Source organism: Canis lupus, chromosome 15 (assembly GCF_011100685.1).
Source record: "Canis lupus familiaris isolate Mischka breed German Shepherd chromosome 15, alternate assembly UU_Cfam_GSD_1.0, whole genome shotgun sequence".
NCBI classification, from domain to species: Eukaryota; Metazoa; Chordata; class Mammalia; order Carnivora; family Canidae; genus Canis; species Canis lupus.
In genome coordinates, this window is record NC_049236.1 from 51,122,258 (window position 1) to 51,147,453 (window position 25,196).

General features: G+C 48.4%; 1 protein-coding gene across 1 annotated transcript in view; it reads left to right on the plus strand.

Annotated features, from left to right (window-relative positions):
- Window positions 1–14,103: 14,103 nt before the first annotated feature.
- Window positions 14,104–25,196, plus strand: part of FHDC1 (FH2 domain containing 1) — a 41,346-nt gene continuing 30,253 nt past the window's right edge. The window contains 3 exon segments of the mRNA XM_038559051.1: window positions 14,104–14,171; window positions 20,459–20,769; window positions 20,771–21,088. Coding sequence (XP_038414979.1) covers window positions 20,596–20,769; window positions 20,771–21,088 — 492 coding nt within the window. The 5' untranslated portion in view covers window positions 14,104–14,171; window positions 20,459–20,595.

Here is a 25,196-nt window from a genome sequence, read left to right on the forward strand (position 1 = left end):
GCCTTACTACTGCAAATAACAGAATCCCTTGTCCAGCATGTGAAAGAAACTGGTTTATATTTGGAAACACAGAGATGCAAGAAAGTATAAAGCTGAACAATTTTCTGTTAGTAAGAATTATAGAAACAGGGCAACTGAAGAAGCAGAACTAGTTTAAAATACAAAACTAGTTAGAAAAAGGGGCACCCGGGTGGCTCAGCCTTTGGCTCAGGTCATGATCCCGCTCTGGGGATCGAGTCCCACATCAGGCTCCAGGCAGGGAGCCTGCTTCTCCCTCTGCCTGTGTCTCTGCCTCTCTGTGTGTCTCACGAAGAAATAAATAAAATATTTTTTTAAATTTTTTAACTAGTTAGACTAAGAAATCACGTAGGAAAATACACATTTCACTAAACTAGATTAGTTTCACTCCTTTTTCTCCTCAACTTTCTAAATAGCTACTTGAAGCTGTAAGAGAAGTTAAGCTCCCAGATGACACACTTATTTTAGCTTAATATCAATGATTTTTTCTGTCTCAGTTTTTTCCCCTCTTCTCATAAATAGTCTGGATTTCTTTTTTTTTTTTTATGGTGAAAAAATTTCTATTTAGATTTATAGCCGGCTGGACTCAGTTTAGATGATCCCAATTTTGTTGGCAACATCCAAAGCATCATAGTCAGGAGCCAGTCGAACATATGCTTCCTTCTCTCCATCAGGCCTGATCGAGGTGTTGACCTTGGCCACATCAATGTCATAGAGCTTCTTCAGGGCCTGTTTGATCTGGTGCTTATTGGCCTTGACATCCACAATGAACACAAGTGTGTTGTTGTCTTCTATTTTCTTCATGGCTGACTCAGTAGTTAAGGGGAACTTGATGATGGCAGAGTGACCAAGCTGGTTCCTCCTGGGGCGCTCTTTCGAGGATATTTGGGCTGCCTTCGGAGACGCAGGGTCTTGGGTCGTCGGAATGTAGGTGACGTGCGGATCTTCTTTTTTTTGTGACTGTGCACGCCTTTCAGCACCGCTTTCTTAGCTTTCAAAGCCTTTGCTTTGGCTTTGGCTTTGGGAGGGGCAGGGGCTTCCTTCTTCGCCTTCGGTGCCATCTCCGTGAAAGGGCTACTCTGGATTTCTTAAATCTTAGCTGCTTATAGTTCATCTAGGATAACCACTTAGACTGCTTAAAATAAATTCTACATTGGTAATTTTGAATGACTTATTTTTTTAAGATTTTATTTATTTATTCATGAGAGACACAGAGACAGAGAGGTAGAGACAGAGGCAGAGGGAGAAGCAGGCTCCATGCGGGGAGCCCAACGCGGGACTCGATCCCAGGACCCCAGGATCACGACCTGAGCCAAAGGCAGACAGACACTCAACTGCTGAGCCACCAGGCATCCCTAATAACTTATTTTTAATCTGAAAAGATATTTTATGAGCGGCCAAATTTTCCCTAATGCACACTTCCTAAAATAATAAAATAGCTTAAGTCTTTAAAGAATTCCCCCAAATAAATCATAGATGCTGACATTGTTGTCAAATTCTGTTTCCTGCTTCCTCACCCCTGCCTTAGGTCAGAACAAGGAAAATGTTGTGGATTAAAATTTTCTAACTAGGGACTTCTGGGTAGCTCAGTGGTTAAGCATCTGCCTCCTGCTCAGGGCATGATCCCAGGGTGCTGGAATTGAGTCCTGCTTCGGGCTCCCCACAAGGAGCCCGCTTCTCCCTCTGCCTGTGTCTCTGCCTCTCTCTGTGTGTCTCTCATGAATAAATAAATAAAGTCTTAAAAAAAAATAAAAAAAAAACACATAAATAAATCTCTTTAAAAAATAGATTTCCTATGGGGTGGTCTTAAAAAAATTGTTCTTGTATTCTCTAAACTTTATTTATCTAAAAAGTCTCCCTCTATTTTTTTTTTAAGATTTTATTTATTCATTCATGAGAGACACAGAGAGAGAGAGAGAGAGAGAGAGAGAGAGGCAGAGACACAGGCAGAGGGAGAAGCAGGCTCCATGCAGGGAGCCCGACGTGGGACTCAATCCCGGGTCTCCGGGATCACGCCCTGGGCTGAAGGCGGTGGTAAACCGCTGAGCCACCCGGGCTGCCCCTCCCTCTATTATCTTTGTAAAGTTCAGTTAGCCTTTTCCTTCAATTAAGCGAGTCACAAACTGAGAGAAATTAGAAATTGCAAATGAATAGCTGCAAGCCTACTTATATACATATACATACATACATACATATATATATATATACATACACACGTGTTTGCACATGTTTGTGTGTGTGTGTGTGTGTGTGTGTTTAGAGAGATCGAGGCTTTGCCCAAACTCCCCGGGAAAGGGAAAATTTAAAAGCTTCATAGCAGCCTCTGGTCTTAACTGGCAGCCTTAAGAAAAAAAATACAGTGACATAATAAGAGGTCGTTGTGCTGTCTTTGGCTTTTCAAGCTTTTGGAGTCGCTATGCTCATGATGAGAGCAATGAAAACAAGTCTTTTTTCCCCAAGACACAAGTTGCTTCAGTTCAATCCACTCCAGACTTCCTTGCCAGTGACCTCAACGCTGACCTTGACTTCTTCTAGGAAGAGCTCTTTCTGTTCAGTCCTGTTAGCTCATTTTTATGTGAATTTCTGTTCACTCGCAGTAGACCAAGATCACCCAATTAATTAAGAAAAACTTCATGATTGGGCAGCCCTGGTGGCTCAGTGGATTAGCGCCGCCTTCAACCCAGGGTGTGATCTTGGAGTCCTGGGATCGAGTCCCACATCGGGCTCCCTGCATGGAGCCTGCTTCTCCCTCTGCCTGTGTCTCTGCCTCTGTGTGTGTGTGTGTGTGTGTGTGTGTGTGTGTCTCTCATGAATAAATAAATAAAATATTTTAAAAAAAGAAAAGAAAAACTTCATGATTAATTAAATTGCTAGTGTGCTGACCATTCATCATTTTAGCCCGTCTTTTCCTTACAGCAGCCTCTTGGGACTCTTGTGCACCCACCCACAGAAGCGGCTTCCCCAGGCAGTGACAGCCAGACAGCTGGCTTCCTGGGCAGGCTTAGTCTCCTGTCTTTTGAGATGGGGAATCTAAAAAAAAAAGAAAAGAAAAGAAAAAAGAAAAAAGAAAGAAAAGAAAAGAAAAGAGAAGAGAAAAAGAAAAGAAAAGAAAGAAAGAAAGACCTCACGAAGAAAGACAAAAAATAAAGAAAAACCTACAGAAACTCACAACCACCCCCCCAAACTCCTCACGCCATACACCGCCCCTACCCTCCCTCCCTCCCCTCTCCTCTCCTCTCTCCCTCCCCTCCCCCTCCCCTCCCTCCACCCCCCGCCCCCTCCCCCCCTCCCTCTCCCGCCCCTGCCCGAAAAGCAAACCCCCTCAAAAGAAAAAAAGAAATGGGGAATCAGCATCTCTTTGGTGCAGCCTGAGAGAGCAGAGGACCCGAGCCCATAGCTCTGATTCTCCATCCTCTGTATCAAATTTCCGAAGCCAGGGCTCAGTCCCCATCAGCCTTCTTCCCATGTCAAAGCTGGAGGTGTTTTCCAGTCGGACGCCGGCCGCCTGGCTTCCGGTGGCTGGTCAGCCTGTCTCTGAAGGTGCGCTCGATGGGCCTGTGCAGGCCTCCATTTCTTCAGATGACAGGACACCGGGCCGCTCCCCTCAGGGGTCTTCTCCCTCCTCCGGGGGACTCGCTCCTGGATTACAGAAGCCTCTTGAGGGCAGGACTGGCCCCAACTGTGCCTTGACACAGGAGGCGTTGAGGATGCTCAGCGATGAGGCCTGGCGCTGCTGGGGCCTCCAGCTTTGAAGGGTGAGGCCCACCGGTGCCCTTAGCTGGTGACGAGGACCAAGTTTAGCTGCAGACAGTGACTAACCACGTGAGGTAGGAAGATCAATAAAACAGCCCTGCCCTCACACTTTCTGATCTTCTGATCGGATCCATCCGGAGAAAGTCTATGCAAATCCTGGGACCGAATGGTGGCGGGTGGGGGGAGGGAGCAGTAGGCCCAACATGCAGGTGGGTGTGCAAGCAGCCAGCCTTCAGCCCTAAATTGGAATGTCACGTGTGCGTTTCTGTGTGGGTGTTGGGTGCAGAAGGGTGCCACTGCAGCTCGGTCGTTGGAAAGGGTCTAATCCACGTTGTCAAAGTAAACCTCACATAAATCGGGAAGGCCTGGTGGCTCAGGGGATGAGTGTCTGCCTTTGACTCAGGTCCTGATCCCGGGGTCCTGGGATCGAGTCCTGCATCAGGCTTCCGGGCTTCTCCCTCTGCCTGTGTCTCTGCCTCTCGCTGTGTGTCTCTCATGAATAAATGAATAAAATCCTTAAAAATAAAGAAATAAAATAAACCTCACAGAAATAAAATCTTAAATATCAGCATAATATTATTTCTTTGTAGGCTTTGAATCTTAACACTTTTTTTTTTTTTAAGATTTAATTTATTTATTCATGATAGACACAGAGAGAGAGGCAGAGACACAGGCAGAGGGAGAAGCAGGCTCCATGCAGGGAGCCCAACGCAGGACTCGATCCCCGTTCTCTAGGATCAGGCCCTGGGCTGAAGGCAGTGCTAAATCGCTGAGCCACCCGGGCTGCCCCACTTTTTTTTTTTTTAAGATTTTATTTATTTATTTGAGAGAGAGAGAGAGCATGAACAGGGAGCTTGATGTGGGGCTCGATCCCAAGATCCTGGGACCACGCCCCAAGCTGAGGGCAGACGCTTTACCAACTGAACCACCCAGGTGTCCCAAATCTTCACACTTCTTTTCCCTACCAGTCATTTAAAAGAAAGCTTGACTCCTTCTTACCGACTAGCACTGGAGTGTATTTGGACAAAAGGGCAGAATTTATCTGTATCTTCCAGGCTATCAGGGGAGAATTGTTGGCCAGAAGATTTAGCAGCTTATTATGTGACCTTATGGTCTGACCATCTGGAAGACGACCTGTGCGCTCTCATTTTTGAGAAGGAAAAGAATCGACAAATTAATAACTAGTTACCTGGCGCTCAAATGTGTGGGTTATATGTAGGCACACAAGGCCCGGGGTGCGTGAGCGTTTCATGGTCACAGGAGGGGGGGGGCGGGGGGGTTGAATCAGCAAGAGTGGCTCTCTGAGAACTTGAGTACGATCCTGGTGACCTTGTTTATTGCAGCTTCAATTATCACAGCCTGATGAAGAGGCAGTCAGCTCATTTTGACAGGGAAGACACATGCAAAAAATGCCTTTGTTGGCAATCTCAGGGGCTTTGGCTAAAGTGGAACAGGTGACTTGTTAAGAACCTCGATGCCATGGCACCTGGCTGGCTCAGTCAGTGGAGCTTGCGACTCTTGATCTTGGGGTTGTGAGTTCAAGCCCCACGCTGGGTGCAGAGATAACTTTAAAATTTATTTCTTAAAAAAATATTAAAAATCTAGATGCCAATAAAAATTTGGGAGTGAGTCATGATCCTTATTGCTCCCCCTGTCATCCCCTTCTGCCCCCACCCCGCCCCTGCTCTAGCCTTCTGAATTCGTCCCTCTGGTTTCTTTATGGTGACTCTACCTAGCCTGTCATACAGGACAAAGGTCTTTGAGCCATCAAGTGACTTCTGTAGACTCTGTACCATGAGCAGAAGGATCACAGGGGCCCCCTTTTTTATGAGCTCCTGTTCCATGAAGCTGCCGGGGAGATTTCCTTCCTCTGCCTTCCCATCCAGTAAACAAGATTTAACCTGGTTATGCCCAGCAGCCGAGTAGGTGCCCTTGGAAGTAGTCTCCTTACTGAGACCGACTGGGAAGAGGGCATGCTCGTCAAGGAGAGAATGCAAAGCTAGAAAAGATGTTCAAATCTTTGATAAGGGGTAGGAGGAAGGGGGAGAAATGAAGATGTGTGAACATCTAGAATTTTCTCTGCTTTCCCTTATTCATACTCCCTTTAAAATTACAAATGTGGGCACCTGGGTGGCTCAGCGGTTGAACATCTGCCTTCGGCCCAGGGCATGATCACTGGGTCCTGGGATCGAGTCCCACATCGGGCTCCTTGCATGGAGCCTGCTTCTCCCTCTGCCTGTGTCCCTGCCTGTGTCCCTGTCTTTCATGAATAAATGCATTCTTTAAAAAATAAATAAAATAAAATTACAAATGTGATGTGTCTTTGTGACTCCAAACTTGGGGTAAATAAGAATCCATAGTGATGATTTTCAATCACCCTGGGAAGAGAAATAGTCCTTTTTGGGTGGGGTTGGGGGGGGAATTTCCAGCATAAAGATAATCCCATCATACACTGTAAATTAAAGTCCTGTGTTCAGTGACGTGTTTGCCCTACATCCCCTCTCCCCCTGTGTAAGACGGACGCCCGGAGAGACACTGCCCGGCCGTCACCCCACAGGAAGCAAGACACAATTCAAACCTCAAAAATTCAGAAATTCCCTGCACCTGTGCCTTCAACAAAGGAGTGCCGTGGAAAGAGAGCCCAGGGTTTTACCTCGGAAATCAGCAACATGTCAAGAAAAATTAAAAGCAGTTTGCTCTTTTCTGGAGCCTAGTCCTGAGAAGTCACCACCTATAGAAAAATCCTTTGTGTAGATGTTCTATTCCATTTTATGGCTTAATATCCAATTTAACACACAAGAGTTGATCACATGTACAAAAACACCAGATAAAGAGGAACTTAGAAATGTGAGGGTAATGTCCTTTGTTTATTTTAAGCTACAACTGGCTGAATGTTTAATATCACCTCTCTGAGTTAGACTGAATACAGTAGCCTCTTTCTTCTGGAAGGAGCCAGCAGTTAGGAGTGAAGACGAAAAGAGAAGTTCGCGGTTTAACCCCAAAGCAGCCTGGTGCTGGGTCAGCCGGATCAGGCCCACAAAGGGGTGCAAAATGTGAGCTAATTGTGATGCGAAGTGTTTTGGCAGGGATCCCCTCTGTGGCTAAGGTCAAAACTTGAATAATAATGGTATTTCCACCAGAAGGCTTACCTACTCCCTTTCTCCAAAACGGTCCATTTGAATTATTTCTATGTATCTGGCCCGAAAATACTAAGATGCTAATTGCTGTGGGCTAGGTTTATTTGCTATCATACCCAAAGTATTTGCCTTCTTATTAAAAATAGAAGCTTCGTGCAAAAGTATTTGTTCGTAACTGGTCCCTACACTAAGTACAAACTCGATTTTCAAGAGGGGTAAAAAGGGCTTTACACATCGCTAAGTCACCAACTTGTTCTTTTGCCCTACAAAGTCTTGTACAAGATGTGCACATATTATTTCCCCAGGGAAACCCCCACCCCACCCCCTCCACCCCCCACACACCCACTGTCACCACTACCACCACCACCACCACCACCACATACCAATATTGTTGATTCACTGGGTTTGTTTGCGGACTGCCTGTACTGTGAGTGTTATGGTTTCGAATTACTGTTTGCTCCTCTACCTTTTTCAAAGGGTAAACAATCTGAAACAGTTAAAACCAGGAGCAAAAGAAATTGGCATCTGACATCCTCTTCAACTTAATTCCTCTTACTGAGACTCACGTGCTTGTTTTTGATGATGGGTGGTGGAGAGAAGGGATACACTTTCATGTTACATATTTTTTTAAGATTTTATTAATTTGAGAGAGAGAGAGAGAGAGCAAGCATGGGACAGCACAAGGCAGGGGGCAGGCAGAGGGAGAAGCCGACTCCCGGCTGAGCAGGGAGCTGGATGCAGAGGCATACTGGATCCCAGGACCCCAGGATCCTGACCTGAGCCCAAGGCAGACGCTAAACCGACAGAGCCACCCAGGTGCCCCTCATGCTATATTTTAAAGGTATTATTCTTCTCAAAATTTGAATGTTGACATTTATAATTCATATTCATCAGTTGTCTAAGCGCCGTATCAATTATAAACTATTAAAAAAAAAAAGCCTAGCTGAGGATTTTCTGGGTGAGAACCTCAGCAATGTACACGGTGTATCTCTTACCTTAGTCTCCACATACATTCCTGCCTCCAACACACACACACATACACACACGCACACACACATCTTAAAAGGGAGCGAATGAACAGTGGGCTCTAAGGAAATAGGAGGAGAAAGAGGTCTTCAGTAGTCTAATTACCTCATTCTTACCAGTTGGTAAGGATTGTCTATAATCTCTCTTGCCCTCAAACAAATCAGGCACTGTTGCTGACGAAGTACCTGTATTTACTTCTGGCCAGGAAAATACTTTGTTGATGCTACCACGGATAATCAGCATCACATGCATCCCATGTGAAAGTATTTTCTTTCTTTTTTTTTTTCTTTGTTTTGTTTTGTTTTGTTTTGTTTTGTAAGTAGGCTCCACACTGGGTGTGGAGGCACGGGCTTGAACTCATAACCCCGAGATCAAGACCTGAGCTGAGATCAAGAGTCAGACTCCTGACTGAGCCAGCCAGGTGCCCCTACCCATGAAAGCATTTTCTACTTAAAATTTTCAGAAATTACAACTTAGCACCCAGAAAAAAATTTCTCCCCCTTAATGATCAAAGCCTAGTCATTGTGTACTATACTTCAAGGCAACTTACTATTTACATTTCTTAGCCTGCAAAAAATAAAACATCATTTTCTCAGTATAAAGTTGTTCAGAAAACAAGAGCAATCCAGTGTCTGCATTTTGTCAGATACTTGATGCGAATTTGCATTCATAGTGACAACAGCAATTCTGTTGATTTTGTTGATTTTATTGATTTTATACTTTTTAACCTTTGAAGGGAACAAGGAGGTCTAGCAATTTCTTTTAGAAATGCCTGTCACTGGGGGATCCTTGGGTGGCTCAGCGGTTTAGCACCTGCCTTGGGCCCAGGGTGTGATCCTGGGGTCTTGGGATCGAGTCCCACATCAGGCCCCCTGCTTGTGTCTCTGCCTCTCTCTCTCTCTCTTTCTCATGAATAAATACAATATTTTTTTTTTTTAGATTTTTTAAAAATTTATTTATGATAGACATAGAGAGAAAGAGGCAGAGAGACACAGGCAGAGGGAGAAGCAGGCTCCATGCAGGGAGCCCAACGTGGGCCTCGATCTCGGGTCTCCAGGATCACACCCTGGGCTAAAGTTGGCACTAAACCGCTGAGCCACCCAGGCTGCCCCAAAATAAAAACTTAAAAAAAAAAAAAAAAGAAATAGCCGTCATTAGAAGTCGTGGTGCGTCTTTGCGTTTGTCTGCAAACCTGTTTATAAAGTTGGTATAGTTTCTTTTGCAGTTTCCAATTTTAAGAGCAAAGATACAGACTATAGGGGATCCCCGGGTGGCGCAGCAGTTTAGCGCCTGCCTTTGGCCCAGGGCGTGATCCTGGAGACCCGGGATCGAGTCCCACGTCGGGCTCCCGGTGCATGGAGCCTGCTTCTCCCTCTGCCTATGTCTCTCTCTCTCTGTGACTGTCATAAATAAATTAAAAAAAAAAAAAAAGATACAGACTATAATCTAAATACTGAACTGATCTCATCAGATATGTTTTAACAAGATACGTTTGGGGACGCCTGGGTGGCTCAGTGGTTGAGTGCCTGCCTTCAGCCCAGGGCGTGATCCTGGAATCCCCACATCGGGCTCCAAACGTTTTATTTTTTAAAGATTTTATTTATTTATTCATGATAGTCACAGAGAGAGAGAGAGAGGCAGAGACACAGGCAGAGGGAGAAGCAGGCTCCATGCAGGGAGCCCGATGTGGGATTCGATCCCGGGTCTCCAGGATCGCGCCCTGGGCCAAAGGCAGGCTCCAAACCGCTGTGCTACCCAGGGATCCCCCACAAGATAAGTTTTAACAAGAACAAAGAGTAAGAAGTTTCAGTCTCCATCACCAAGAGAAAGAGATTTAAAAATCAGTTGGATGCCTCAATCCTGTGCCAGATGGGACTTATTTCTGTGGGTGAATTGTGGTTCCTTAGAGGGCCCATGAAGTCAGCTCACGCCTTAGACCTATTCCTTAAGCAAATAAGTCTGTTTTAGAACTGTGAGGTATTTTTTAGGATGGATTCTGAAATTTGACTTATTTTGGTTTGAAGCTTTTGTTTAGTAGCTCCTAATGACAGATTCGAATACAAAATGCTTGATGTAGAAGATACTAAAAGCTTCTCGGGGCTGAAGAAGTGAAGCCAGAAGAGAGAAGATGAACTGGGCAAAGGCAAAGGAGCAATCTGGCAAGGACAGTCTGGGAAGAGGGAAGACAGCTGCAGACGGAGAAGTTCTTCGGCAGGGGTTGGCGCTGGCACCCGTGGGGCCCATGGCCTAGGCCACACAAAGATACAAACGCACTCCCAAGAGGTTCGGCTGGCTTGGAAAAGTGCACACTGGCCACACTGGCTGCTGCTCAGGCACCCCTGGGGTCCCAGCAGCAGCTTCCTCTAGGTCACAGATTCCAGGGGCTTGGCTGACTTTGGGCACACTTGGCTTGAGGCATCTTGCTGGCCTTCCTCCCAGACAGAGCTGCTGGTATTTCCCGGACCCAGACAAGCAGGGGACCTTAAGTCCCAGGCACAAACTCAGGTGAGATGGGGGGTACCAATCAGCGTATTAAGAGTTGAAGAACAAAGTGTCCTTTAGATTTACAGCCTTAGATTCAGATCCGTAGAGACACTGACTCTATTTGAGAGCTGTGCTCTGTGCCTCTCAACTACTTTTTGGCCACCTAAGGTGGCCAACATGCAGTCAGTGTCAGGCTGAAGATTGCCACTTTCTTCCTGTAGGCACGTATCTGAACTTACGGATGCTTTGAACAGGTAGGTAATGTGATGAAATCAGAATTTTTTTTTCTTTAAAGATTGTATGTATTCATGAGAGACACAGAGAGGCAGAGACACAGGCAGAGGGAGAAGCAGGCTCCCTGCGGGGAGCCCCATGCGGGACTTCATCCCAGTACCCGGGGATCTCAACCTGAGCCAAAGGCAGATATCTGCTCAACCACTGAGCCCCCCAGGTGCCCTGAAATCAGACTTTCAAAAACCCTGGTCTGATAGAGTCAGGGAGGAAAGAGGAGACGGTAGACACAGAGGTCCAACTGAACTGTTCTAACCTAGAAAATATAGAATGGTGGGTTTCTAGGGTTGGTGTGAGAATCAAATGTGATGCCTGACACATGACCAAGAGCAAGTAATTATCAGCTCCCCCTTCCTCTAATGGAAGTGAATGGATGTGGATATAAAGCAGAGATGTAAGAGACAGGACTTGTGGAAAGAGCAACGAGTTTGGTGAATACTTAGATATAAGGAACTCAGAGGAGAAAAAGAACTGGAGGAAAGCTGGGATTTCAAATTTTAAACTTAGGTCTTAAATAAGAGGTGTGGGTAGGAAAAGTGCTAGTTTTTTTTTTTTTTTAATTGTATTTATTTATTCATGAGAGACACGGAGAGAGTGAGGCAGAGACACAGGCAGAGGGAGAAGTAGGCTCCATGCAAGGAGCCTGATGTGGGACTTGATCCCGGAACCCCAGGATCATGCCCTGGGCCGAAGGCAGGCACTCAACCGCTGAGCCACCTAGGGATCCCAGAAAAGTGCTTGTTTGAAGAGATGAGTTGATGCTTGGATATTGAATTTGGACCAGAGACCATATGGATTTAAGAGTTGCTGTCCTAGGGACCCCTGGGTGGCTCAGTGGTCCTGGGATCAAGTCCCACATTGGGCTCTCTGCAGGGAGCCTGCTTCTCCCTCTGCCTCTCTGTGTCTCTCATGAAAAAATGGATAAAATCTTAAAAAAAAAAAAAAAGGTCGCTGACCTAGAGGTAAAATCAGAAGTGGATTTGCCTGGTAGCTCAAGTTTTCCTGCCCCTCACTCTCCTGGACAAGTAAGTCCAAAGACACACATCTAGCGTTGTGTTTGTAAGTTATTGTTTTTCTTTAAAAAGCTCCCTCAAGAGTTCTATAAGCTTCAGGCCCTATAAGATCTGGACCCTTCCCGGTTCAAATCAGAAGGCGGAACCCATGGGAAAATGGGAGATAGAGTTGGAAGAACCCAGTTACTGTCCTCTGAAGGACCAAAGGGGTCAGCAGAGGAGGCCAGAGGGACAGAGGAAAGGCCTGTAGGCCAGGATGCTGCATGGAGATCAAAAAGACTCACAAAGACTCGGGGTTGAGGGTCACTGGATTTGACTCTTCAAAAAAGTGGCTGATTTGAAAGTGCATACTTTGTACAGTGTGGGGGAAGCCTAGGTGGGGGCGGGGGGGTTGTCGAAGAGCAAGAAGTGTGCAGCGGGTGTAGACCTTTCATCTAGCCAGGCCTACACAGAAGGAGAGGATACCCTGCTACTCCTCAATTTTGAAATTCCCTTTTTTTTTTTTTGTAAGATTTTATTTACTTATTCATGAGAGACCCAGAGAGATAGAGACACAGGCAGAGGGAGAAGCAGGCTCCATGCAGGGAGCCCGACGTGGGACTCGATCCTGGGACCCCAGGATCATATCCTGGGCCAAAGGCAGGCGCCAAACCGCTGAGCCACCCAGGGATCCCCTCGAAATTCCTTAATTAAACTTCTGCCTGTGTGGGCCATATTCCTTTGGAATTAATATGAACTCCCTGAGCATGGAGCTTTCTCTTTTACTACGTTTCCCACTCCTTGAGGTTTTCTGTGGTCTCGGTGGGATCTGCTCCTCATTGCAGCACAAGCCTGTTCAACGGCTACTCAACGGGCTGTTGGCTGGCATGGATTTCGGTTTTTGTTTACTGTGTTTTTGTTTTGGCTTCGCTTTTTCCATCTCCTTGGAGGACCAGTTGTGGGAGTTCAGGGGTTGAAGACCAGGGTGGAGAGACAGAGTCATAGGCACCGGAGGCTGGAAAACTGTGGTCTGTTATCTGCTAACCGAGTCAAAGGTAAGGATGACTTCATCCCCGCGCAGGGCGCCTCCCCGCCCCTGCAGCTGACTTCCCATAGGCTGCTTGGCCCAGGGAAGGCTTCTTTGCCTCCGTTTCTCACCGGCTGCCTTCACAAGTCACTCGGAGGAAAGATGCGACTGCACCCCTCTCCGTCTCCCCCGAGGGCTCTTTCGCAGACCGCGTCGTTCACGCGATCGGGCTTCCGCGGGACTTTGTGCTTTGCTTCACTATAACCGAGCGGTTCCCGTTAACCGTCCTCGCTGAGGGGATTTAAAACAAACAAAAAGTAAGTAACAAACCTACAGGTTGGCAGCAGCCAGGCAGGAGCCGCCGTCTGGGGAGCCCCCGCTCGGCCGGGACTCGGCTTCTAGGGACCGGGCCGGGCCCCCGAACGCTGCCCGGGGCGACGCCAGCGTGGGGCGCAGGGGGCCCGGCGCGCGCCTGTGTGTGCGCGTGTGCGCGTGCCCGAGTGTGCGCGCGGAGGGGGGATGCGTGCCCGGGTGCGCGCGGAGGGGGTGTGGGTGCCGGGGTGTGCGCGCGGGGTGTGTGTGCACGTGTCCGAGTGTGCGCGCGGAGGGGGGGTGCGTGCCAGAGTGTGCGCGCGGGCTGTGTGCACGTGCCCGAGTGTGCGCGCGGAGGGGGGATGCGTGCCCGGGTGCGCGCGGAGGGGGTGTGCGTGCCGGGGTGTGCGCGCGGGCTGTGTGCACGTACCCGAGTGTGCGCGCGGAGGGGGTGTGCGCGCCGGAGTGTGCGCGCGGAGGGGGGATGCGTGCCGGAGTGAGCGCGCGGGCTGTGTGCACGTGCCCGAGTGTGCGCGCAGAGGGGGGATGCGTGCCCGAGTGTGCGCGCGGGCTGTGTGTGCACGTGCCCGAGTGTGCGCGCGGAGGGGGTGTGCGCGCCGGAGTGCGCGCGCGGGGGGTGCGTGCCCGAGTGTGCGTGTGCGCGGGGAAGGGTGGCGGGGAGGTTGCGGAGAGGCCGCCAGGTGGGAAGCACCTGCGGGCTCCGGCGCGGCGCGTGCCCGCGCTGCTGGCACGAGGACACCTGGTCTCCTCCACACACGTACCTGTCGGGTTCCCGCCGCCCCTGCCGCCCTCGGGGCCTCCGGGTGCGGGGAGCGGCGTGCGGGCGGCGGCTTCGGGCCCCCGGGCCCCGGTGGGCGCAGGTGAGCGCCGCCGCCGCTCGGAGGCCGGAGGCCGGAGGCCGGGAGGGGGAAGGGGCCGGGCAGGAAAGGACGTGCTGCCCTTGGCGGGCGCCGGGAGCGGGCGGGAGCGGGCGGGTCCGCCGCATTGTTACCTGCGGCCGCGGCCGAGCCCCGCCCCGCGCCGCCCTGCCCCCTCGCGGTCCCGAGCCGCCGCGGCTGCGGACTCCGGGAGCCGGCGCCGGGGAGCGGGGAGCGGGGAGCGCCGGCCGCGGTGAGTGGGCCCGAGCCGGCACCCCGGGGGGCGGGGCGGGGCGGGGGCGGGGCGGGGGCGCCGCGTCTCGGCTGCCCGCGCGCTCCCTCCGCTCCCCCCGAGCGACTTCGGTGCCTGCGCCGCGCAGGCTGCGAGGACGGCGAGCGGTGCCCTGCGGCCGAGCCCGCGGGTTGGACCCGCGTCGGGAGGACGAGCTGGGTCACGGGGCGCGCCGCGACTTGCCGCTCCCGAAAGTGGGTGCGGGGTTGGCGGGGACGCGTCCGGGCGATGCGGGCCGAGGACAGGGCGGCCCTTGCTCCTGCACACTCGGCCGGGCCGGGCGAGTTCCGACCCGAAGCGGCGCCCTCGGCTGCGGGGTCCGGAGGAGGCGGGGCCGGCGGGGCCGCGGGCTCGGGGGCTGCGGGCTCTCGCTTTCATCCTCCCACCGAACGCCACGAGTCTCTCCTCGACTTTTTTTTTTTTTTTTTTGCCGGCTCGGCTGCTCCTCGGCTGAGCCGCAGTGCGGCCGTGAGGCTGCCTCTCCCGGGACCCAGAGCCCGGACGTGGGTAGGTGCCGCCGCCGAGGCTCGAGGGCGGGGCGGAGCCCGGCTCGGCGGACCGCGGCAGCCGCGCTTTGGCCTCCAGCACCGGGACCCGTTCCCCGCCGGCTTCTGGACTCCGCGCGGCTGCGGGGCGGGGGCGGGCCGTGAGCGGGTCCCCCGGGCGGCGGGGCGGGGCCGGGCGACCCCCTCCCCCCGGCCCGCCCCGAGCGGCCGCCCCGAGGGGCCCCGGGGGGGCGGGCGCGCCGCGGCTCTGCCCGAGGCCGGGTGGGCGCTCGGCGCTCCGGGGCGCGGAGGCTCGCTGGTTCCCGCCCGGCCCGGAGCGCGCCCTCGCCCCGCCGCCGCCGAGCCCGCGCGGCCGTGTGGGCGCCCATCTCGGCGGCTCCCGGGGGGACCTCGCGCCCCCGCCCGCGCCCCCGCGGCGCCTCGGAAGCCGGCGCGCTCCCTGCGATCCGGGCGGACGCGGCGCCCCGAGCCTCCTGCACCGCCAGCCGCGGCCGTGGGGTGAGTGGCGGGGGGGGGGGGGTACCCCGGACCCGGGGGGGATCGCTCGCGGGTGCAAAGACCTAGGAAACTACGGTGTGTCCAGACTTCTCGAGAGAAATCGCGCGCCCGGCGCCCGGCGCCCGACTTCTTCAGGCCCTGGGGGTGCTGTGCTGCCCTCTGCCCGCACAGACGTGCCCCTGGTGCTCGGCCGTCCGCGACCCCCTCCACTGACCCTCGGTTGTCGTCCTGGAAGGAGTAGCGAGCGCTTCCTCCCGTCTCTCTCGAGCATCCTTTGGCGCTCGTTTGCTTTTTTTTTTTTTTTTTCCCCTCGGTTTGGGGACCTTGGGAGCGACTGAGAATGCACGTTCAAAGCCGCGCGTGCTTCTCCCTGCGCCCGGGCGTTGCGCTCGCGGCCGGGGAGGGGGGAGGGGGGAGGGGGTGGGGCTGCGGGTCGCGCACCCGGGCCCGCGCCGCCCGCTGCAGGCCGCCCCTGTTGGGCCGCGGGGCCGACCGTCTGTGCTGAATGGTCAGGAGCGGTTCTGGAAGCTGCGTGGTCGCGGAGTGGACTTTCCCAATGAATTAGAGGAGAGCAAGAATTCCATTTTAGACTCGCCTGCCCTCTCCTCACCCTGTTTTCTCCCCCAGATAAAAGGGCTGGGTGTTCCCCCGCCTTCTCCCGCTTTCTCCCCAAACCAGGCTTCCTCTGCCTCCCCCCCCCCCCCCCCCCCATTGTCGTCAGCAGGGTGTGGGCCAGCTCTTGGGCACCCACCTCATCCCTGATACAAGTCAGAAATGAAGGGGAAAAGCTTTCTGGGGGGTTTTCCTTGACGTTTACTTTTGGCTATTGTTGGCCTAGAGCGCGAGTGACCAGCTGAGCAACAGGGTCCCACGAACCCTCTTTCAGGAAAATCCCGAGCACTGAACTGACTTTCAGGAACATGTTTTCCTCCGAAATACACCTTGAAATGAAACCTACATATTCTCTCTTCTTCCCTCCCACCCTCTCCCTTCAAGGGAGCCAGAGAGCTTCAGGCTTCTGACCCCTGGAGCAAAGCAGTGCTGGCCCTTGAGGCCAGAGGGCTTCTTTGAAGACCCTTAGGAACATTTGCATTCTAAGACCTTCTGCTTGCTGATCGGCTCAACGCCAAAGACCTGGTCCCAGCACCCTCTTAGGAAAAATTCACATAGTTAAAAAGATGCTTAGTTGAGCTACAGCTTCCCTAAAGGGTCCATCACTCAGACACACCCCTGGTAGGTCATGATTAGCACTCCCGGACTTGAAAAGTTCTCATCTTGAGAGCTTTCCAGTGACAGCTCTACATTTTACTTAGGGCTGGGCATTTGTCAGCCTTCATGGCTGTCCTCCTTGTCACTGAGGTCCCCAACCTATAGGTGAGATGTTAAATACAAACCTGTCTCTGTCTGCCCTGGAGAGATTGATGGGACGCTTGACATTTTCCAGACAGAGCCAAGGCTAATTCCATTGTTCCTGCTGGCAGTCAGCAGCTGTGAGAAACAGCGTTTTTAGGGCTGCAGTGTTGTTTTTAGGGCTGTGGCACTACCTGTGTTCTAATACGCTTGGAGAGTATGCGTTTGCATCTTTCCTGGGGCCCGGACCCTTAGTAAATCAAATGTTCTTTATGTATCCTCTGTTTTAACATGTTATGAGACTGTGGAAAGGGTTAGAATGTCTGTCTGCACTCTCTTTTTCCTGTCTGTTTGACATTGGAAATCCTGGCCAGAGGGAAAGCCCTATCAAAGCCCCATTGAAGCCAGTAGTAAAAGCATTAGCATCTTAGCTAATCATTGCTGGAGGATTTATTCATTAGAAGCTGTTGGGGGCCTAGGATCCTTATTTGTTACCCTGGGAAAAAATTAGCCAGACAACATACCAGTAACAGTGTTGTGAATTTTATTTTGTTCTTCTAACTTTTAAAAATAACATTCTTTCTCAAGATGGGGCAGTGGTTAGAATTACGGCAGCACATAACTTAACACATGTCACTTTTTTACTTTGACAAGCTTTTATCTGGCACTTTGGTGCAATGCCCAACATTCAAAACAACTTGTATCCTTTGGAGCTTTAGTGTTAGAAACTAGTGCTCGAGTACAACCTGAGGTATAGTCTTTCTCACTCTTTTTAGTATCTCTGTATTTGCTCGGTGGGGTTTAATGGCACATCTGTGCATATACTTAGGCAGCACTGAGTGAGTTACTGCTTTCTAGGATGGGACTTTTTAAGGTTATTGCCATTCTTAACAGGAATAATCTATACGAGTCAGCATATCTGCAGTTAGAGGTGAATTGGAGGATTAGCAGCTCTTCAATACATGAGATATTTTATGTACAGAAGTGTTTTAAACTATGTAAGGATAAACTGCCAAGATTTCCTGTGCAGTCTTGAAAAAAGAAGAGTTCAAATGTAACTATAAACTGTAATTGACAATGAGTCATTGCTCAAGGGGTGCCAACTATGAAAACAGCCTAGTTATGCCCCTAATGGTAATTATGAAAACTCCTTTTAAAAGTCAGTTGCATCTCCAGTGAGCTGTAAGTTGACTTGGATAAATAATTTCAGTTTTACTTTCTAAAAAATTTTCCAGTGGTGATGGCTACACGACGCTGCAGATGTTCGTAATGTCACTGATAAACACTTCTACATGGCTAAAATGATAAAAAAAAAAAAAAAAAAAAATTCCAGTTAGTAGCTGGCAGTGCTATCTTCTACCCATATATAGTTTTCGAAAGTATTCAAATGTTTCATAAAAACAGTTGTTTAAGGATTTTATTTATTCATGAGAGATACAGACAGAGACATAGGCAGAGGGAGAAGCAGACTCCCCACAGGGAACCTCATGGGGGACTTGATCCTGGACCCCAGGATCACATCCTGAGCCGAAGGCAGACACTCAATGGCTGAGCCACCCAGGTGTCCCTAATAAAAATATTTGTATTCGCAATTTATTATTCATTTACTATGGGGGGGAGGGGCAGAGAGAGACTCTTAAGCCGGCTGGACCATGCCCAGTGGGGAGCCCGATGCAGGGCTCCATCTCTGAACCCTGAGACTGTGACCTGAGCCAAAATCAAGAATTGGACACTTAACTGACTGAACAACCCAGGCACCCCTGTTCTTGTAATTTAGAGATAAAATAATAACATAGTCACTGAGTACTGAAAAAAGGACAAAACTAGTAAAGAATGGAACTATTAAGGGGATTTTTCTGGCAGCCCGGAGTAATTTAGCATTTTATCCATAAAAGCAATACATATGTGTTTTTTAAAAAGATTTTATTTATTTATTCATGAGAGACGGAGAGAGAGAGAGATGCAGAGACATAGGCAGAGGGAGACTGTGGGACTCGACCCCGAGACTCCAGGATCATGCCCTGGGCCAAAGGCAGGCGCTAAACTGCTGAGCCACCCAGGTGTCCCAACCCAATATATATTTTATTTTTTTTTTTTTTTTATTTTTTTTTTTTTTTTAATAATATTTTTTTATTTATTTATGACAGTCACACACACAGAGAGAGAGAGAGGCAGAGACACAGGCAGAGGGAGAAGCAGGCTCCATGCACCGGGAGCCCGACGTGGGATTCGATCCCGGGTCTCCAGGATCGCGCCCTGGGCCAAAGGCAGGCGCCAAACCGCTGCGCCACCCAGGGATCCCCCAATATATATTTTAAAGAAAATGTAATACCTGTGAAAGTAAAGAGAAATCCTATGTATATATGACACTGGTTATTGTTAATAATGAACTATGTACGAGGCATCTTGGTACATGTATTAGCTCGTTCATTCTTATGCAAACCAATGAAACAATATATCTTTATATTATAGAAGAGGATCCTGAGACATAGGTTCAACAGCCTACTTTACCTCAGGTTGCACATCTAAAAAGTAGCAGAACTGAGATCTGAGGAAAAAACAGTCTATTTCTGGAGTCTCCACTTTTTATTCCCAAGGCAGTCTTGCCTTTTATACGTGGTTCTCTGTAAAGAATTTCACTGTATTTGAATTAGTGCTATCAGACGGTTTACTCCTGCGTAATCTAGTATTGTTTGACCAATGTGTGTTGGTTAAGTGTGAGCTTTGACAGTGATGCTATAAAAGGGTAATTATGTGCAGAAGTCCAGTCTAAAAAAATCTGGCCCCTTTATGTCCTGGAGGAAACCGTCTACATGTCCACATAGTTGGGGTGCTGACTTCATAGCCTGCATGGGGTCCCTTTTCCCACATCCTTCATTAACCTGTCCTTATATTTGAAGAAATCTAGTTGTTTTGACCTCTGTTTTCACGTCAAGTCCCTAACAACTCAATACTGGAAGAAACATTAAAAGGCCAGTGAAAACATAAGCCACCAAAATAACTCAATGACTGTGTGGATAAGGGGTAGACAAGTGGCAGGTATGATATGGGCAGCATATCACTGTGTGTGTTCTCTGCTAATAGTGTCACAGAAGAGGTAGGCATGAAGTTCTGATTGTTTCTGAAGAGTGGCTTAACTAGAATCTAAAATGATAGCATTGGGAGCAATGAGAGAAGTCATGGAATGGATCCCAACCTCCTAGTTTTACAAATGACAAAACTGAAGTCTTGTGAGGTGAAGTGACTTGTCTAAAATGTAAGCAGTAAAGCTGGATTTAGAGCTACAGCCTTTAATCTTCACATCTAGTGTTCTTTCATTTGCAGGGAAGCCACGTGACCAGAGGGAGCAGGAACATGGTGGCCCTGACTCTGGGGGAATGAGTTTGGTCACTATTTTATCATTTCCAAATGCCCTATTACATGCAAGGCAGAGGATGCCCTTTGACCAAGTGATTGGTAGGGGACATGTCCATACTGGAGAAAGGCAGGGTCGTACACTAATACCTAATGCTTCAGCCATTTGGGTAATTTCCCTGGGGGTTGAGTATCCATTGCCCAAAGAAAATGAGCCAGTTAATGAACAAGTAGTTTATTCATGAAGTGAGCCATACTTGCTGAACTTATAGCAGGTTCTCAATAAATATGTGTTTTATTGATTAATGGAAGGTTTCCAAGTTGAGTTTGTTGCTGTTGCTTTGCCAGCATTTCCAGGCAGTAAAATTTGTTTGGTTCATGTTTAGAAAAGTATTAGTCCCTTTTTATGCCCTTTTGGATGTGTTCTCTCACTGATTGTAATACCCAGCCGCTCGAGGGGGACTGGCACTAGGCTCGGAAGGGAATAGCTAATATTCACATATTTTCCTGGCCTGGTTTAAAATTGTTTTATCTTTGTAGGTTTGGAAGATGACACACAACACGGTTGGCTTTTTCTCTGGCAGCGGACCAGCGAGTGGAAAAGTATGACACGAGTTTGATGTTTGTGTCTGCTTCCCCAAGGCCAAGAAATTATCTCCTTAGAAGGCAACAGTACTATGCATGTTATGAATTGTGTCTCCTTGGTCAGCGATAAAGAAAATGGGACTATTGGCCCAGGAGCTGGATTCATGATTGGGCAGACACCACCGCCGCCCCCTCCTCCTCCTCCACCCCCTCCACCTCCACCATGTCTGCATTCAGGGGAGGGGTTTCCTCCCTCTCCTCCTCCTCCCCCCCCCACCTCCACTCCCCGGGGGGCCTCCGCCCCCACCTCCCCCTCCGGGACTACCCCCAGCCTCTCACATGAATGGCTACAGCCACCTTGGGAAGAAAAGGCGGATGAGAAGCTTTTTTTGGAAAACCATTCCAGAGGAGCAAGTTCGTGGCAAAACCAACATCTGGACTTTGGCCGCCAGGCAGCAGCATCACTACCAGATTGATACAAAGACCATTGAGGAACTCTTTGGGCAGCAAGAAGATACTACCAAGTCTTCCCTTTCTAGGAGAGGAGGAACTTTAAATTCATCCTTCCGGGATGCTAGGGAAGAGGTAAGAACGGATCGATGGTGGAGGGATGATCCTTTGCATGCTGCGTTGTTGTATGTTTGGAAGGGTGTGTACATTTCACAAGTTGCTCGGTCACTAAGACATAAGATCATGCAAGTAAATGTGCTCTGGAAATGATAGAAAAGGGCCTCATATGATGAGCTTGAGCTGACTAGCAAAAAAGTGTAAGAAGCATGCATGCCACATCCTCCCAGACATCCCGGTGGATTATGAGCTCACGCTGAGAACATGCTATGTGGGGCCATCGTTCTTTGGCCTCTCAGTACTGCCCTGTCTCCAGCACATCTGCTGCGGTTTCCCCTGGTGGAGCAGTTCTGCCGAAGTCCACATTATTAGTCTCTGTCTAAACAAAAACCTGAGTTCCTGAACTCAGCTAAACTGAGATTAACTGGAACTTTTGGAGACAAAATGGCCTTTGTTAAATGCACCATTAACTAATATGCATCCTTAAGATTTTACCCGTGTTTTTCCCTCTAGTTTTCCCTTCCCTAAGTGTTATGAGATAGCCTTCATTCCTCAGAGCTCTGAATTAAACTGTGGCCATTGTGGAATAGAGATTCCAGAGAGTTCAAAACCTAAGGCTAGCTTTAGATGGATTTTCTAGGAAGCATATTCCCAGTTAGCAATAAATGTCTTACACTGAGAACTAAGGAGAGCTAACAGATTGTAAGAAGTTCACGGAAAGCATAGCTTGAGAGCTCCCAATTACTGTCTATATTATAGAGTCAAAAATTGCATTTGAAAGTACTCTGTTTAGAAACAATAAATTGAGAGGCCTCTGCTTATTAGCAGAAGTACTTAGGAAACTAGAGATGGGAAGGAAAGAGTGTTGCCCACCAAAAAGGAAAAAGGGGAGCAACAAATATATCATTTTTAAAATCTGTTGTACAGGAGCAGAGAAAATAGGTCAAAGATGGAGTGGATCAGGTGAGAAAGTGGGCAGGGCTCTGGGATGAAGTAGCGCCTCTCTGCATAATTGATTTGTCAAGCTGACAGTATTGACCTCTTTTCTCTGTCTGGCTCAGGAACACGTTAACTACTTCTCTCCATGACTTCACTTGGGGGTCCTTGAAATTGGTGGTTGAAATAGTCTAGAGTCTATTAACTATAAAATGTAGAGAATGCTGGGATTAGGATCAAGCATGAACTGTGAAATAAAATTGAGCGGAAGTCTTCAGGACAGTCCCTCGTGCCCTCCCCTACTGAACTCGGGCTTTCCCTGCTCTTCCCTTTATGCAAGGTCCTTTTATTTCTTAGCATGCATCCTTTCAGTATTGGAAGGAGCAAGAAGTCATTTCCTTAGTACCCTGGCCTTTGCCCCAGCTTCCAGCAGAGATTCCTTGTACAGTAGGGCATTTCTCACCATTGTTTCCTAGCTCTACTTACTGAATTTCAAGAATGTCGAAGGGAAGGGTGGCTGGGTACGGTGGGACATAGAGCGCAAGTCTCAGGAAACCCCCTGGAACAGACAGGGGCCTAGCTCACCATGCTGCTGGGGAGGCAGCTACCAGGTTAGAACGGGTGGCATCCTTTATAAATTGGAGACATTTATTTTGGCAAATGATAGTTCAAGGGCCTACTAGGAACTTGTAGCTTCATGTCTGCTAATTCAAGGGAGGTTCAGCAGGACTCTGAGAAGGAGCGAAGTAGCAGGGAGTGTGGCATCTTTCCCCGCGTACAGCCGAAGCAGAAATGTCAATTTCTAGGCCACATCTAAATTTCAGGAATAAAAAGTCTTCCTCTCATCTCTCTCTCCCCTCCCCTCCCCAGATACATCTTCATCTTTTTTTCCTTTCCCTTAAAAAATACCTGAAACCAAGTAATTATTTTTAATTGTGATAAAATACACATTCCGTTTGCTATCTTAACCATTTATAAATGTTCTGTTCAGCGTCATTAAATGCATTCACATGGTTGTACAGCCATCCCTACCACACTTGCCCGGAACTCTTCCCATCTTGCAGAATTGCAGCATTGTGTCCATGAAATCACTCCCACTCCCTCCTCCCTGCAGCCCCTTCTACTCTGACTCTGAGAATTTGACCACTCTACGTGGCCTTATAGAAGTGGAATCAGGCAGTATGTGTCTTTGTGACTGGAGTATTTCACCTTGCATAATGTCCCTAACATTCACCCGTGTCGTAGTATGTGTCAGAATTTTAAGGCTGAATGATATTCCATTGTATGTATATACCACATTTTGTTTATCTAGTCATCCATCAATGGATATTTGGGTTGCCTCCACCTTTTAGCTGTTGTGAATCTGCTGCTATGAATATGGGTGTGCAAATATTTTTACTTTTAGCACTTGAGGTTCTAATCTGAGAGACAGCTACTAGATAGGAAAATTAAATCACCGTGACCTTGTGTCATAAGATAATTTAACTTTTCAACTCTTTAACATTCAGGTAGGATAAGTGGTTTAGGTGGATGGATTTAAGTGTGTATTGGGTAATATTGTCACATAACAGGGTTATCCAGATTATTTTCAGTTTTTCATGCTATTTCCCAACATGGCTAGAAGTATTATATACTTTTTTTTTTCCTGCAGTAAAAGAATGCAGTACATGCTATTTTCTTCCCTCATTAGACTTTCGTCTTAGGAAATTACAACTCAGCAGAGTGATAGTTTCACAAGATCCAGTAATAAATCTTCCGATTTACTTGGTAGTAAATGGAATCCAGGGTTGAAAGTACTGGTTCTCACCACCTGTGCACATTGAGTGGAGAATACTCTGGCAGAGTGACCCATCCTGAGCCTGGAAACATGGCATTCCCAACCTGCCACCCCACAGGCCATAATTCCAGAGGTTCAAACATGTCGGGGATCGGATAATGTCCCCTGGAAATATAATAACCTCTTACAGAAATGACCTGCCATTATGTGGTTGGCTCCTACTTTAAAGGGCTTATAAAGCATTACAAATAAGTTTCATTATACTCCAAAGAAAGAAGTTGCTGGAAGATAAAGAAGAGCTGGGTTCAGGAATGGGTAATTTAGGAAGAACAACACTCAAAATATAGCAAGTTAGAACATTTAGTTAAGGGAGAAGGGAGGGAAAGGTTATCAAATATGACTATCCTTGTGTTTTTGATACCTAAAAATCAACTGGAGGAGGCCACAAGTGTGACAGTAATAATTAAACTGCAATAAAATAATTAGAAACAACAAAAATATATTACTGGGGATAATAATAAAAAGAGCTCAAACTCCACCTTCTTTTTGGAGTTCATTGATCTCATCCCTGAGAAGTTCCCTGTCTATATGCTCCCCACTGCTCCCCAGCCCCCTTAGAGCATCATCCGCACTCATACTGGTTAGTCGGGTCTGTGCTTGTTTCCTTCTAGAATCTGAAATGCTCTTAGAGGAAGGCACAGTCTTAGCTGATTAGTATCCTCCAAAGGAAATTAAAAGTAACAGCTGGCAGAACTGAACCAAGGGAGCGCAAAGGGAGTATTTATCAATATGATAGATCAATATGATCAAAATTGGGATTGACAAAACACAATATGAACGAGGCCTGAGGCTATAATATAAAACATGGTGACCACAGTTGATAACACTGTTGTAGAATTGAAATTTGCTAAGAGTAGAATTTTATTTTACTTTTATAGATTTTATCTATTTATTCATGAGAGACACACAGGCAGAGGGAGAAGCAGGCTCCATGCAGGGAGCCTGATGTGAGACTTGATCCCAGGACCCCGGGGTCATGACCTGAGCCAAAGGCAGACACTCAACCACTGAGCCACCCAAGTGCCCCAAGAGAGTAGAATTTTAAGTGCTGTCAGTGAAAAGGAGGACAAAAAGATCACCGGGAGGTGATGGATGTGGTAATTAACTAGATGGGAATCCGTCCACCATGTTTACATATGTCAAATAACATGATATATACCTTAAATATCTTACAATTTTATTTGCTAATTTACCTCAATAAAAGTGAAATAAAAAAAGGAAAAAAGCCACAAATGTTGGAACATGTGAGATCATTCAATATGGTATCTGTAGTAATGTTTACAATTTACAATAATGCCATGTAAGAAATAACTAAAATTGCTTATTAGAAAAAGAGAGAGGAAGGAAGGATGG